This window comes from Ursus arctos, unplaced genomic scaffold, assembly GCF_023065955.2.
Source record: "Ursus arctos isolate Adak ecotype North America unplaced genomic scaffold, UrsArc2.0 scaffold_12, whole genome shotgun sequence".
In the NCBI taxonomy this organism is placed as follows: domain Eukaryota; kingdom Metazoa; phylum Chordata; class Mammalia; order Carnivora; family Ursidae; genus Ursus; species Ursus arctos.
In genome coordinates this window covers 8,736,325-8,752,831 of record NW_026622786.1, presented here as the reverse complement: position 1 = coordinate 8,752,831, position 16,507 = coordinate 8,736,325, and the positions used below count along the sequence as shown (strand labels likewise).

Below are 16,507 nucleotides of genomic sequence, written 5' to 3'. Positions count from 1 at the left end.
GAAGACAATGGTCCCAGCGTAGGAGAAGGGGACCTGAGTAGACCTTTGGCGCCTTGGCCTCACCTGCAGAAATCCACTCCCACATTCTTGAGCTTTACGGTGGTGGCATAGGTGTGTCCCTCTTTAAGCACTCCAAACTTGACTGACGGTGGGAGAAGGTGGAATCCGAAAGGGGATGAATTCACATTGTTAATAGCAGCAGATGCAACCGAGGATGTTTTCACTCTTCCTCCAACCGAATCTTGCACCTTTGCATTAAGGAAACAGTAATCAAATGAAAGAAAACGATTTCTATGTTGCGTTCCCAAGATAAGAAAAAGGCTCAACTGCCAGAGGAAAATAACTGCTTGGCCATGGGAGGAAATGAGCCTTAACATTTCTCCTGGAAAACTTACAAGAGCTCTGTAAGGAAGTCTTTCAGGCTTTGTTTTAAGGATAAGGAAGCTCAAGTTCAGAGACTTAGAAAGACATCATTTGCTCAAGTGGCAAGTGGCAGAGTAAAGTTTCAAACTCGAGTTTGCCTGATTCTAAACTTTATGCTCTTTGCGCCAGTGATTATCAAACTTCAGCTTCCATCGGAATCACCAGGGAAGCTGGTTAAGACCCAAATTGCTGACTCCACCCCCAGAGTTTTTCAATCAGTAAATCTGGGATGGGGCCCATGAATTTGCATTTGTAATCAGTTTCCAGGCACTTCTAATGCCGCTGGTCCGGAAATCACGCTTTGAAAACCACTGCCCTATGCGCTTGTTCCTCCCCAGATCGGCAGCATGGAGCTCACCTGGGAGCCGGCTGGAACTGCAGGTTCTCAGGCCCCGGTTACTCAGAATCTGCCTGCTAACAAGATCCCCAGGTACTCCTATCACATTGTCGGTTACGGACATTGCAATAAATTCTGTGGTGGCCATGAACATGGTGTGTCATGCAAGCATTGAAGGCTAACTCTCAAAACTGGGTTCCCAGCAGGGATGAGAGGGAATCTTAATCTCAGAGGCTCTGAGGAAGGAAGGAGCTTGGTGCTTTTGGAGAACTGAGAGAAACCCACAATGGCTGGAGTATGTGGCAAGATGAGGGTAGAGAAGCAAACAGGGCTTGAGGTGATGCTGTCACTTGGATTTTATCCTAAGAGTCATGAGAAGGGTGGCCAATGATCCCCTTAGCCAGTAGTGTGCTGGTAAACTGGCTCTCTGCAAAGAACGTTGATCAGTAGCTTTTGCTGATTTCCATGGTGCAAGAACCCCAGCAGGTTGATTTCAAGCTACCAATGGTTTAAGAGCTGGCTCATAAAATGCCTCTCCCGAGCCCAGGTTACCTGGCTCCGGAAAAGCTCAGCCTTAGCTCATCTCTGTGTGACCTGAACGCCTTCATGGGGAGGTGATCTCGCACATACAGTGAGTAGCAGTACCCAGCGGCTGGAAATCAGCAACTTCAGTGAGTCAGGATTACATAAAATGCCGACTGGCTCTGGGAACTTGTTTCCCATGTCTGTGTTACCTTTGTGAGAGGTTGAGACTTGGGCTTGGAACTCAGCAAGTAGTGCGGCAACCTCACTTTCTCTTTCCTTGCTTGTCCTGCGACATCCTGCAGCAGTGACTGGGTTGGAATTTTCACAGGCGCACAGGATTCTGGGTCTGTTAGAAAGTTTGAATTGCGCCACATGGACATTTTATTCAAAGACATCTGAGGTCCTACCAGAGATTATGAGGACATAAACCAACTTGGGAAACTTTTCTCCTTTCCTTTTTAAAGAACTTATTTAAATAAATAAAGGCTTTTTATCAATTCTAGTGTTACATCTTTACATTTTACAAAGAGATTTTGCCTAACATCGATTCTCACAACACTCCTATGAGATGGGCAGGGCAGACACTTATTAGCATCATCTTTTTTAAATAAATGAGAAAAAACAAATTCTGAGAAGCTGAGTGACCAGATCTCCCCAGGGTTCTTACCATTAAATCAACAAGTACAATACAATAAACACTGACTGAAGGAACTCTTAAAACCAATGGGAGAGAAATCTGAAGAATTTTTTTGATTCAACTACTACATTTATACTTCTAAAAAGTGGCTTAGTATTTACAGATAAATTAAGCCAGGGAGTTAAATCCTCAGATCACTGAACTTGGCGAACGAGTGAGCAAAAGTAGGTAATTTACATAGCTGCAGCTGTATGCATTTCTCCAAATATCCAGGAGGTTGAAACAAAAACAGTATTTTAAATCATCATATTTAATATCTTTTCATGCATTCAAATCACCAAGAGAGGGAAGGCAAGGAAACCAAAATTCGAGTGTCCACCATCTGCAGGCAAGCACCACATGTATGTTTTTACATAAAGCATCTTACTTAATCCTCATAAAATCCTACGAGCTGAGGGCAATGGTGATTATAATTATTGTACGTTCGGCACTCTCCCCCTTGCCCACCTCTACCCCCAATTCCTACCACACATACTTCCGGTGCCACATCTCCAGCCCCAGCCATCAAGATGGCACATGACCCATGCACAGCCAATGCAGGCCTTTCATCAGGATATTCCCACAGAAGGCGACAGGGATAATCCCAGCTTGTCTACCGGGTTATGGATCTGGAAGCATCAAAATCTTGGACCTCTGTCACATAGTCCTTGCCACATGAACACAGTCTGTTCTTTGAAGGACAAGGTAAAACTGAACAGGGACAAGTAGGGATGGAGCAAGATGGAGGCAGGGGGGTTGCCCAGAGAGAGGGGCAATCAGACACTCTGAAAAGCCAGAGCGCCTGGATCCAGTCATCCCTGGGCTGGCACCATATCCACTACTCTGTGATGTGCTTCTGAGCACCAAGAAATGTCCCCCCACTTTTCTCTTCAGTGAGTTTGAATTCACTCAGTTACAAATCAAAGCATCTTATCTAATAGTATCTCTCTCTCTCTCTCTTTATTTATTTATTTATTTATTTTTTACAAATGAGGAACCTGAAGTTAAATAACTTGTCGGAGAAACTAAAAGAAGTGGCAGGGCTGGAATGTGCATCTAAGTAAGTCAGCCCCCGCCAGGAACGCGCTCCTTCTGCTAGTGTGCGATAACAGAAAACCTATATACTGGTCTTCATCCCTGGTTCCCGGCACGGAACTCCTAAAACCCTAGAAATCTCCTAGACGATAAGAGCACTAGGAACATCTTTTGTTCTAATATTTGGTCTTTGACCCAAGTTCCTGACATGCAGCTCCTAAATGCATTGGACTTGCCTGGGTGATTGCAGTGTCTTTTGATCCAATGAGGCTACTCTTGGTGGGCTCTTGGATGGCTTCAAGATGGGGGCCATTCACCAGAAAGACCAAACCATGATTAGAAGCTTGGAACTTGCAGCTCCACCTTCATCCTTTGGGAAGGGGCGAGGAGATGGAGATTGAGGTAGTGATTGATCATGCCTGTGTGGTGAAGCCTCCATAAAAATCCCCATAGTGCGGGGTTCAGAGAGCTTCTGGGTTGGTGAACACATCCATGTACCTGGAGGGTTTGCACCCCAACGCCACAGGGGGAGAAGCTCCTGTGCTGGACCCTTCTAGACCTTGCCCTATGTACCTCCTCATCTGGCTATTCACCTGTGCCCTTCATCATATCCTTTATATAATAACATATGAGTTCTACCAAATTGTAAAGCCCTAGAAGGGGGTCCTGGGAGCCCCAATTGATAGCTGGCTGGTCAGAAGCACAGGTGACAGCCTGGACTTGTGACTGGCATCTGAAGTGGGGGGCAGACTTATGGGACTAAGCCCTTAACCTGTAAGGTCTGCAGTAACTGTGGTTAGTGTCAAAACTGAAGTAAATTGTAGGACACTCGGTGTCGTGGAATTCCTTGGTGTGGGAACCCCTCCCCCCCACATCTGGTCACAGAAGTGTTCTGTATAAATAGTGAGTTTTTCTAGACAACTACCCCAGTGTGTCCCTGAGCTGATTCTGGAAAAATAGAGATTCCCAGGCCACATGCCAGACAAGCCCTATTTTAGACCAAAACAGAATCAAAATCTCTGGGGGAGGGAGCTCAGCGAGCAGTGTTTTAATGTATTTTATTCCCTTTGGTCATCATTCCCTACATATGCAACCATTCTAATGGCTTGAAGTGTCTTTTTGTTTGTAGTCCTACCGTATGCGTGTTACTGTTTTATGTGAATGCATTTTACCAGTCTAATGAGTTCTAATTAATCGCTCATACTGTTGTTATTAATAGTAAATACCGATACTGCATTTATCACATGCCAGGCACTACTCTAAAAAAGCATTTTACAAATTCTCATTTAATCCTGACACCCCGTGATGTATATACCATCATTAAACCCTTTACAGAAGAGGAAACGGGGAGAGACAGAGGGGTTTGACGGTGTGCCCAAGGACACAGCTCTTCTATAAAGAGCCAGGGAGAGCTGGACTCCCAGCTCTGCTCTGTGTAATGCTGCCTCCCATAATGCAGATTCATGATCGCCCCGCTGAGCTGACCCTGGGCTTCAGCAGGGATTGGAGGAGGGGACAGGAGTGCTGCAGGGGCTTGGAGCAGCTGATACAAAGGTACTTTAATATTTGGATTGGGATGGTCCTCTAGTGGTATCATCTGAGTATGAACACAGGGCCTGACCCCCCCCCCCCAAGAAACTATCATGGCTCCCCATTTCTACCCCGAGGCTGACTGTAGTATCTATTCACAGTAATTTTCTTTCCTTCCTCTCAGGGCATGGCTTTATTTGCTTCCTCTCTGAGCGCATCTTCCCTGCAGGTGGAGCATATTTCTCTGCCCCGCTGACCTTGAGCTCCACTACGGGACTTAAGCCGGCCAGTGAGAGTCTGTGTAAGGCGCACGGTGCCGACTCCGAGCGCTGTGAACGGGGGGCAGCGCACACTGCCCCACTCACCTCTCTTGAGCTCTGCCCCTCCGCCCTGAAAGCAGCTAGTCCCAGGGGGTGCAGCCGCTTCCGTGTGGGAGCTGGATCACCCCCACATTTCACAGGCAGCCCTTGGAGTGCTGGTAAAAGTTTAACAACTGCCTCTCTGGAGAAAAACTGCCCTGGTTTGGACACTTTGCACATTTGCAGTCTTTGCAGATTGCACGCCCGGCCAACTCAAGCTATCGGTGTGGTGTCACTGAGTGTGGATTTGGGAGGAGATGGGCACACTCAGATCTCTGGGGCCTCATGGGGCACCCAGTGTGTCCACCCGCAGCCTGGAGCAGAGGCTGCCGTAGCCCACCCCCGAACCCCAAACCCTTAAAATGCTTGTTTTAAATTGCTACGGGATTTATACAGTTTTATTGCAGCAAATGCTGACAAGTACATTTTTACTTTACAAAATGCAGGCGTCCTCTAGCTGACTCTATTGACGACCAAATGAGAACCACTGAACTATTTATGCTAGTTTCCAGTTCATTTCTACCTTCAGGCTTTGGAACCCAGACCCCTCCCCCCACACTTTTGTTGTTGTTGTTGTAACAAAATATTCTTTTCTCCTTCCTACATCGGGAAGGAAGAGTAATAAAATACAGAGAACGAGGAGTCAAAAACCTCATTTTCTTGCCCTCGCAGATTTGCTGTATGACTTTAGAAGTTGCTTGACTTCCTCTAGGCTTCAGTTTCCTCAAGGAAAATGAGAGCTGTCTCGGTGATCCAATCTTAAATCTTAAAACCTATGAAATCCAATTTCTTCTTCTAGGCCAGCTCTCCCAGAGAGCTTTCCCCATCTTTCTTCTTACTCTGAACTTCCTTAAACTGTATTATTTATATCAAAATGTAATCCACTACTTTTAGCGAGTGGCATTATTGCGTCTCATCTCAGAATCTCTGTGCCTGGGTCAGGGGGTGGGGGGAGGTGTCCTCCTTTCAAAGACTTTTTTCCTTCTTCAAAAACTCCCGTTTCTTAGAAGCTCGTGCCATCAGACTGTATTCCTGATGCCGTCCCCATGTACCTGTCATCTACTGACCTCTCAATCATTCCCTGGATTCCCCAGAGATCTTGACACCCCCGATGGACTTCCAGTTCACCTCTTGGTGACATCACCTGACAACCCACCCAACACCCTGAGCTCTCTGAGTCTCCATCACCTTGTTTCTTCCTCTCTGCTTCTTCTCCACCCAGAAACTCCCATGACCGAATCTTGACCTCGCCAACGCCAATAATGTTACCACTTTCAGAATCTGTTTCCACTTTCCTCTCTAGGTCATGACCTCCTAATCTTCTAGCTCATTACTCCATGGTATCTAGCACACATTTGACCTTGCTGAGACCTCTAATGAACTGACACTGTCACTTGAGACTATTGGTCACCCCCTTCCTGTTCTGCTTTCCTGTTTCTCTGGAATGGACTTTCTATCCTTATACCCGCTCCTCCCCCATCAGATTCACTCATCTGCCCCATACCAAACATGCAAACCCACCTGCCATTGTATCCGCATTCCTTCCCTCTCCTGTCACTGTGGATGAGGGGGCCCTGTTTCTATCCAAGATCAACTCTGCCACTCAGGGGTTGCTCCAAATGTCCTGTCCTCTCACCTTCTATAGTACTTTGATCTCCTGCAAGTAGGCCCCCTCCTCCTGCACTGTAAGTTCTCTCTTGCTACTGAATTATTGTTTGCAAATCAACATCCTCCCGTATGTCTAATTTTTTTTTTACATCTCTCCCTTGGTCACACATCTTCCTCCAGCAGCAATGCCATTTCTCTCTTCTTTTCAGCAAAACTCTTGGGGGAAGGTGTGTGTTCCTGCTGCTGGCTCCTCTTCAGCCGTTCTGGACATAGCCCACAGCCCATGTCAGTTGGCTTCAGGCTCCGCCATGCCCTGAGAGAGCGCTTGTCAAAATCACCAGCAATCTCCATCTTACCCAGTCCGTGGTTATTCCACATCTTGCTGGGCCTTCCGGGGCCCTTGGATCCACTGGAAACACTGATTTTCATGCTCCTGTTTTTCTCCTACCTCACTGGCTTCTTCTTCTTAAGTAGCCTTTTGTGGCCCCTCTTCCGCCTGATCTTTACATTCCAGAGTTTGCCTTAGGGCCATGGTCCTCAGAGTGTGACCCTATACCAGCATCATCGGCACCACCTGAACCTTGTTACAACTACACATTCTCAGCCTCACCCCGGGTCACGCGGTACTTACCCTGGGAAGCACCCTTGGTTTCTCTTCTTCCTCAGCCCCACATCCAGTGGACGACCAGTGAATCCCGTTGGCTCTCCCTCCAGAATACGTGGTTCCAGTTAATTTGCTCCCCACCTTCTCCACCTCCACTGAGCTGGCCAGGTCTCTGCTGGGGCTCACATGTCCTGCCTCAGTGGCTTCCTCCCCCACCACGGTTTCCACTTGTCCGCTCCCCCTTTCCTCACCATGTGCTATTATCCACACAGCTACTGGGGTGATCTTTTAAAAATATAAATTAGTCGGGGGCGCCTGGGTGGCACAGCGGTTGGGCATCTGCCTTCGGCTCAGGGCGTGATCCCGGTGCTGCGGGATCGAGCCCCACATCGGGCTCCTCTGCTGTGAGCCTGCTTCTCCCTCTCCCACTCCCCCTGCTTGTGTTCCCTCTCTCGCTGGCTGTCTCTATCTCTGTTGAATAAATAAATAAAATCTTAAAAAAATAATAATAAATAAATAAAAATATAAATTAGTCTTGTACCTACCCTGTTCAAAACCTTCCCGTGGTGTTTGAATAAAAACTACACATAAACTAAAACCCACAACTCCCTATGTGGCATCACACAGTCTTATCTCTACCCCTCCCTCTGACTTCACCTTCCTTTGCTTCTTCCTTTGTTCATTTTCTTCTAGCTAAATGCCCATTTTTCTGCTTCTTCTCCCCTAAAGGTCTTCATACTTGCTGTTCCCGCTACTTGCACCATTCTCCTCCCCCAGTGTTTGCATGGCTGGCTCCTTCTTGTCATTCTATCTAAGCGTGGATGTCCTTTCCCAGAAGGCCTTCTCATCCCCTAATGAAATGCCATCCTCTTCCCAAGACACTCACCATACATTATATATGGTTTCACTCTGTGCTAAGCAACCTGAATTTATCTAATTCATTTGTTTAGTTATTTATTGTCTAGGTCTGCCAATGTAGGCACAGCTCTATAAGACTTTAGCTTCTTAACTATTGCATTTCTGGGCCTAGAACATGCCTGGTGCACAGTAGGCATTGAACAAATTATCCACTAAATGAATAAACTTTAGACAAGAAATAACTTTAAAATCAGGAAGGCAAAAGGCAAATCCCTTAAGTCACCCAAAAATGTGGCAAGATGCTCCCCTGTAAGAGGTAACTAACGCCTATTGGCCAACTCCCAGCTCACTTTCAATACGGACCATGTCCACAGGCATCAAAAAGTGCAAATTCACCTACGTGATTTAAATTACTCTGTTTTTCTTTTTTCTGACCAACCATAAAGTTGAATTAACTTCAGTGAAATCAGTGTAATGTAATTCCCCTGTGCTACAATTACTTTGTATTATTCCATACTTTAATTTCCGCTACCTCGATGAGATGATGGGCTGCATACAGTAGAGACAACTCTGTTTCTCTTCTAGCACCTGCACATCAAAGTACTGAAATGGCAGGTAAATCTGAGACCAACTACCGAATTACTGGCTCCTGCAAAAAAGCTACCAGGTTCCTGATCTTTAGTAAATAAAGCAAACTCTCAGATCCATGAGGGATAAAATCAAATGAGGCAATAAATTAATTAAAATAAAATAAATAAAATAATAATATAAAATAAAGAAATAGAATACAATAACAATCTAGAAAAACATATTTGCCATTTTTTCCTTTCAATCTGGGACTTGCAGTCATTCTCAAAATATTTTTTGAGATACTCTGATGTGCTAAGAAGCCTTATGAAGTTCTTTAGCTCCAGGATCTGTGACCCTTTAGAATTGTTTCTATAACTGCCAACCACACACTCAGCTCCCACTACCATCTTCCCTAGTCCAAAAGGACATAATGTTCAGTTTTGAGAAAGAATAGGATAAAGCGAATGACTACCATACCTTTGGTAGGTTTTTCTAAATTTTCAGTTTGGTTCTGGCCAGCAGCCTCCTTGATATTCACAACATTCTTCAGTTTTGGAAGACCCAGTGGGGATTGTGGGGATTCCTCTTCTGAACCTGGCTGGCAATCTAGAAAGCCCCAAACAAATATTATAAAGTGATACTCTGGACGATGATACAAGAACTACTGATGTTTTTATTCTTCTTTGCAATGAGCAAGGTGCTCCCCCACCTCTGCCTTTAGAAAGATCAAATGGAAGGAGGCCAGGCAGAGTGAGAGGCTCTGCATTATATGATGCCGTGTTTGCCACTAACGAACAGGATAGTGTCCGCAAAGAACACACTCCCCTGGAGTTAGCTGGTTCTACAAGATAACACAATAGTTCTCTTGGTTGGGTTATGAAGCGGAGACCAAGTAATTTAGCCCACTCTCACCTAGCAAGAGTAACTGAGATGTGATTTTTTTAAAAAAAGTCTCCAATCTTAAATCCATTCGTTATTATGTCGATGTAGCTCTTTATTAAAATATATCTAAGAAGTACAACGTGAAAAAAATTTAAAATAAATCTATCAAGGACAGCCTGGGTGGCTCAGTTGGTTGAGTGTCCCACTCTTGATTTCGGCTCAGGTAATGATCTCAGGGTCCTGGGATCGAGCCCAAAGTCCGGGCTTAGAGGGGAATCTACTTCAGGATTCTCTCTCTCCCTCTCCCCCTCCCCCTGCTCTCTCTCAAATAAGTAAATCTTTAAAAAACATAAATCTATCAAGGACTGGGGGTGCAAATACATTTCAACTTGTATGTGGGCCACCCTGGCTGAATGGTGGTGGCTGCCTGGAGAATTGTTGAGAAACCTGTGGCATCACCTCCTTTCAAGGGAACACTAGGCTGCATTGATTAGACTTGTCTGCCTGGGAGCACACGGGCACCAGCACCATCAAACTTCATCTCTGATTTCTCCCATCTTGTGTCTAAGTCATTGTTCCAGCCTTACTCTTTGCAAACTCTGCGGTAATCAGATGTTTTCTTTGGCTACTCATTCCAGGCAGCTGAGCCTCTGTATTGTATTGTGCAGTAGAAAACTCCTCTATCTGGAGAGTTTAACTACCTAGTTTATTAAAGAGAAGTATTAAATTCCATTTCATCCCTAAATTCTCCAACATGCATCTCTTGAAATGGAGACATTGTTCTATACATCCGTAATACCGTCATTACACCCAAGAAAACCCAAAGATATTCCACAATGCCCTCAACTATATAGTCCTCTATTCAAACCTGTGTAGTTGCTCCAAAATATCTTTCATAGCTGTTTATCTTCTCAATTCAGCATCCAAATTTATGTGTTCCATGTCATTTATATGCCTCTTTAGTCTCTCTCTCTTTCTGAAAAAGATTTATCTATCCATTTGAGAGAGAGAGAGAGAGAGAGTGAGCAGGAGGAGGGGCAGAGAAATCCTCAAGCAGACTCCCCACTGAGCAGGGAGCCCGCTGTGGTGATTTAACCCTGAGATCATGACCTGAGCTAAAATCAAGAGTCAGCTGCTGAACTGACTGAGCCACCCAGGTGACCCTAGTCTCTTTTAATATAGAACAATCATCCCATTTTTTTTTTTCTTTTAATGCCATTGACTTTTTTGAAGAGTTCAGGACAGTTATTTCATAGAATGTCTACATTCTAGATTTGTCTGATTGTTCCCTCTTGGTTAAACTCAAGTTAAGGATTTTGGGCAAGAATTCTACATAGGTCCTAGACACTTCATGATGCGTTATATGAGAAAACACCTAATGCTAGGTTGTCACAATTGGTAGAAATTTGATCACTTGGTTAAGCTGGAAAATGCCATCACTCTCCATTGTAAAGACTCATTTTCCTCCTTATAATTAGGTATTATGTGAGGTGACAACTTGAGCTTGCATTTTTGCCCTGTTCTCCACCAACCTTTCATTACTCCCTTGATTTGTAAATTAGTCAGGTCTTCTAAATGTTTTTAGGTGAATTTTAAGCATACAGGATGAAACTAAATTTTATTTATATCTTGATTTCCTCAACTCAGCCAAATTTGTAATATACAAGTCACAATAGGTTATGACACTAGCTAGTACTGAGACAAAAGGTGGTAGGAACTGGTTATGTCTTCAGACATCTTTGTTAGGTCTTTGTTAGGCATTCTTCATTTAAGCACATTTACAGTAATAACAGCTACATGAACACATTACCTGGATGAAGATCGGATGTATTCTCAAGAGTTGTTTTGCTTGCATCTTCCTCTTTCTTTGTAAAAGGAGGCAAGTTTTTAGAAAGGGTGTCCAGATAATTAAACTGAAAGGAAAAACCAAAAGACTTACTTCAGACTTAATGCAAGCCAGGAAGACAATCACCACAAGCACATTAAGTTGATAAGGAATGATGAAAGAAATTTTTTTTCTTAGGCTCTGAAAAGAAAGTTTGCAAACTAAAAGTTTTTCAAGAGACTGTTTAACTCAGTTCTAGATTTTGTCAAACTGTCGTAACTTCCTGTAACTTCTTCTCAGGCAGCTTTTGGTTAATAATAGCATCTGGAACATTCATAGCAATACAGGGAGCTCAAAACACATGAGAATATTCACTTTGCTTGAGAGTTTCAAGGTTTCCTAGAAAAGGAGTGCTCTGTCTCCACGGGCTTCCAAGAACTTGTAATAATTTAGGGCTATTTCAGCAGCAGAAGGGTGCAGAAATTTTAATGGAATAAAAACTTCAAAATGGAATCTGTAAGAGGGTAAAAACAGGGAGAATTTGACCCAAACCGGGGCTTAGAATAGATGGTAGAGGGTAATTAATAGTGACAATGCAAGGCAGAGACGTGGAGTGGTAGTAATGCATTGGCAGCGAACTTCTCCTTAGGTGCAAGACCTGAAATTAGTTTTCCCTCTCATATGCTTGTGAGGACATGGATTTGATGAAAGGGAAAGTCAGTTGGGCTGATGCAGGCAAGAAACATCAGGAAAAGTTGACTACATAATGACATATGCATTGTATCAACTTTTGTAAAGACTCTTATTCAATTGTTGTTAATTACATTCAGTTACCTGAGACCGACAGAAGTTGCTCAATTCAGATGTGAAGTAGGGTGATATTACTTTGTTTCTAATTTCCGTTAAGTAGTTTTGTGTGTTTTCAATTTCCTTCCTGGTTGATATTTCCATAATGATAAAAAGAAGACACAGAATTTTAGCTTTAAATACCACAGAAAATGGAATCACCAACCGTAAAACTGATAAGAATTAACTCATCAGAAATTTTTTTTTGTCAGTTTCTTTGGTTCATTTTCTGCTCCTTCTAGAATCAGTCACATTTCCTACTTCAGAAATCAGACTTTCCTTTAAGATAGGAAATGATGATGCCAGGTGGCAGTGTGTTTTTACAGTTGATCTCAGAAGACTAAAACCCACTTGGTTGACCTTTTTTGCATGTTTTCAATTCTCTGAGGTTTAAATGCCAGTTTGATTCTACTAATTTCTATAATTTCAGTAGCAGGGGTAACAAAAGCTAAAACCCAAACCTAAGGAATGGTTTAGGACTAGTATGATCAGTGATTACGAAGTAAAATAAGAGCAATCATGATAACCCTGCTAGTTGTCTTTCCAATATCAGAACCCTATATTGGGGAGGGGATACACCAGCTAAAAACTCCACTTCCCAGCCTTTCCTATATACAGGGAAGGCCAATGACAAGAAACTGAAGCCAATGGGTAAGACTCCAGATAGCCTTTAAAGAGGGCTGACACAGCAGAGAGGCTTTCCCTTTGTCCTTGTCTCATCTCTTTTCCTACTTCCTGAATTATGGATGAAATGGACACAGCTGCAGCAGTGACTTTGCAACTATGAGGTAAACTTGAGGATGGACACGATGTGCTAGGAATGATGGAACAGATAAAAAGAAGAAATCTGAGTTCCTGACAATGTTGTAGTGCTGCTTACCATGGACTGCCCACTTCTGACTTCTTTTGCATCAGGAAAGGTACACTTCTTTCTTGTGAAAGTACTGACTTGGGGGATTGTCTGTTCAATGTAGCTGAACCTAATCTCATTTGAGATAGTTCTCATTTTTAGGTCCTTATTACATGCCAGATATTTTACCAAGCGCTTTACACATCTACTCTTACACTAACTCTATGAGTTACTACTGTTATCCCCATTTTACTGCTCAAAATATCAAGGTGTAGAAAAGATAAGTAACCAACCTTAAATCACATAACTAGTAAGAGGTGAAGTCTGAATTAAAACCCGGGTTGCTTGCCCAGGATCTTGATAAGTGCATATGCTAGTCAGCTGTTAGTCACCCAGCGTGTGAGCTGAAAGATACCTCAGGTATTAGATGGCCCAGTGGTCCTCATTTTACAGAGAAGCAAACTGAACTCCTGAGGTAAATTTTACTGAACTAAAACAACCAGCTGGCATCATTGAGCTGTAAGTAATCAAACTGGAACTGACTCTAGGTCTGCTGGCTCTGAGACCAGTGCCCTTTCTCTTATACTAGCTGGCCTGTCAGAAAATACTGGCCAAATCAAAATATCATCTTACTTAAACAATTTTAGTTTCCTATTAAAATATCTTCTCACTATTGCCTCACCTGATTCATTCCTGTCTATGGCAGTGTGGCCTATTGCCTACACCCTCTTAGAGCTGTTCTCACAAAATAAATCTCCCAGGTGATAAATCTGAATTCCTCTTTTCATTCTCCTTTCCAATCCCTCCACAGGGACACTTGTTGATCACCCTCCATTTCCCGGAAACTCTCATTTCTTAACCCTCCTCCCCAGATCCGTTTCTGGGCTACCAACACTTCTCTTTCTATGACACAAATCTAATTAAGCATTTTACTTTCTTCTTCAAAAACTTTCATTGGCTTGCCATTATCTTCCTCTAGGTTAACATCTGAAATTGTGAATGTTTCAAAAATTTTAAAAATGTAAATGGATAACACATGCACGTAACTCAGAAAGTATTAAAGAGTATGTAATAAAAAGGAAGTCTGCATCCCACACTGTCCCCCAAACCTCTCTATCTCCTTCCCCGTGGGTAATCGTTGTCGCCAGTCTCTTAAAACTCCTTCCAGGGATATTCTACGAGACAATACATACCTTCTAGTTTGACCTTGAATATAGGGGTGGCCCATAAGATGGAGGATTCTATCTCACTACTTCTCCCCCACATTCTACAAGGTAACCCAGACATTTTTATGAAGAAGAATCTTCATCTTTCCTGCAGTCATTTTGGAGAGGAGCTGTGCAAATGTGTGCAACAGTACCATATGCACTACTATATACTCGGTAAATGTATCTGGCTTCCTTTCCTGACAGGGTGGTATCCTCAGCTAGGAATGAAAGGAAACCAAAGCACATAATCCTTAGAGCACATTCTTCATCTGAATTATAAGAACCCTGAAGGTTTATGACTAGGCTCTGCGTTAAGTTCTAGGATACTTATCAGTATATTAGAATTACCAGGGCACAGAGAGTACCCGAGAACTTTCTTGTTTATGAGAAGGAGTGGATCTATGTAATGGTCAAACAGGCTTCCTCTAGAGATAGTGACATCTTCACTCATAAGCTGAGTAAGCACTTGGCAAAAATGTAGAAGAGATTCAAATAACAGCGGAAAGCCTAGATGGTAGGACCTTTCAACCTGTCCCATTTCCATGATTCCACAAAACTGGGCCTTTTCATATGCTTATGTATACTTCAAGACAGAATTACCTCTTTTGTTGCAACTTTTCTTTCCAGTGTTTTGCTTCTGTTGTATACCTGGGGAAAAGGAAAGGAAAGTATGATGGAAAAGGGCAATGCTCTCAGCTTACAAACAATACAAGATAAACCTCCACTGTATGATAAATCGTTAATAGTGTAGGAGGTGAGAGGCTGAGAATTCATTGATGTTGTCACCCAGAGTAAGAACACCGTGTCTCTCCATTTCCTCAATCACTGTATGCTTCACACTAATTGGAACTCATTATGGGATCAGCTTACCTCCATTTCTTTTCAAAGAAACCTGAACCAAATGTTTCTGGCAGATGTTCTGGAGGAGCAGGCAAAGATCGCTTGAATAAATCCATTAGGTGGGCTGCAACTTTAAAAAGAGACACATTTAACTTTTATCCTCAAATTTTTGATGGCATAGTGCATAGTCAGTGCCCGATTACTCCTTGAGAGGGTTTCTAAGAGCCTATATTTAATCTATCAAGTGTTTTCTAGAATTTCCATGACCAAGCTGTAATATACCAGTAAACCAGACCACTTTTAGGAAATGCCCTATGAGAGAACACACATCTTATTGTCAAAATGTAAAATGTAGTGACCTCTCTCATTTATCCCCAGCGTTAGGGGAATCAGTGTTTTACCTAACTGAATTTCTTCCTATCTGAAACACCAAAACTTAAAAAAAAAATTAACCATTTTGTTGAAACTGTTTTTCTAAAAAAAGAAAGATCTAAGGATATGAACATAACACAATAGTTATTTGATAATTTGGGTGGTTATTCTGAGCCTATTCTTAGAACATGGTCTCAGTGGGATGTTAACAAAGATCTGAAAAAATTAAAAAGATTCTATGTTTTATGGGTATATGATCTTGGAAAACACTGATTTATACAAGGTTAAATATGTTTTGTTACTGTAGGACTTAGTTCATTTACACTGTGGCTCTCTAAGAAATAAGGCAATATACAGGATTATCCAAACTTATTTTATCATAAAATTCATTTTTTGTCCAGCCATTTCATAAACTAGTGTTTTGGGAAATACTCTGGGGAGCATTGACTTAAAATTGCCATTATTAATATTTCAAGGGCAGCTGTGAATATGCAAAACCCGGTTTGACTCTTGCATCTGTTTGTTTGTATGTTTGAAAAATATATTTAGTTCATCCTTCATTATCAGGCAGCCTGCCCATTTACCTCTATGGGGATTGATCCCTCATGCCACAGGTTACAAATTCAAATGCTACAAGGTACAGATCCCAGATAAAGTATAGGGCATCTAGTTAAATTTAAACTTCAGATGAGCAACAAATAATTTTTTAGTGTAAGTATGTCCCAAATCTAACATGGAATAACCTTATGCTGAAAGGTTACTTGTTTATCTGAAATTCAAATTTAACTGAGCCTTCTGTATTTTTATTTGCTAAATTGACGATCTTGGTATAACAGGCTACCCAGGTGACAGAGTGACAACAGAGTGGCAACTGAGGGTTGTGATCGATTCTTTTGTTCATGGTCATTCTAAAAGGGCAGCTGTTAATCATCTTCAGCCAAACGTCACTATGGGGTAATGTCCCATTTCGAGAGACAGAAAATTCAGATAAACAAAAATAACCGTACAAGCCAACACTGTGGGGGACACATAAAACACATCTGTGGGCTAAATGAAGCCTATGCCTGCCAGTTTCTGACCTTTGTCATACGACCAAAATAGAAAGGGAAAAGGTGACTAATATAACAAAATAAAGATTATTTTAAAAGAAAGGAAAAAA

The 16,507-nt window shown here is 42.6% G+C and overlaps 1 protein-coding gene across 1 annotated transcript in view; it reads right to left on the bottom strand.

The window, feature by feature from the left end:
* SPAG17 (sperm associated antigen 17) overlaps nt 1–16,507 on the bottom strand; it is a 184,328-nt gene that overhangs the window by 7,739 nt on the left and 160,082 nt on the right. Inside the window, exons 39-45 of the mRNA XM_057310745.1 lie at nt 15,007–15,106; nt 14,737–14,784; nt 12,067–12,166; nt 11,218–11,320; nt 9,003–9,131; nt 1,495–1,631; nt 64–248 (exon numbers count right to left, since the gene is read on the bottom strand). Of these exons, the coding sequence (XP_057166728.1) occupies nt 64–248; nt 1,495–1,631; nt 9,003–9,131; nt 11,218–11,320; nt 12,067–12,166; nt 14,737–14,784; nt 15,007–15,106 (802 nt within the window). The remainder of the gene's footprint in view (nt 1–63; nt 249–1,494; nt 1,632–9,002; nt 9,132–11,217; nt 11,321–12,066; nt 12,167–14,736; nt 14,785–15,006; nt 15,107–16,507) is intronic.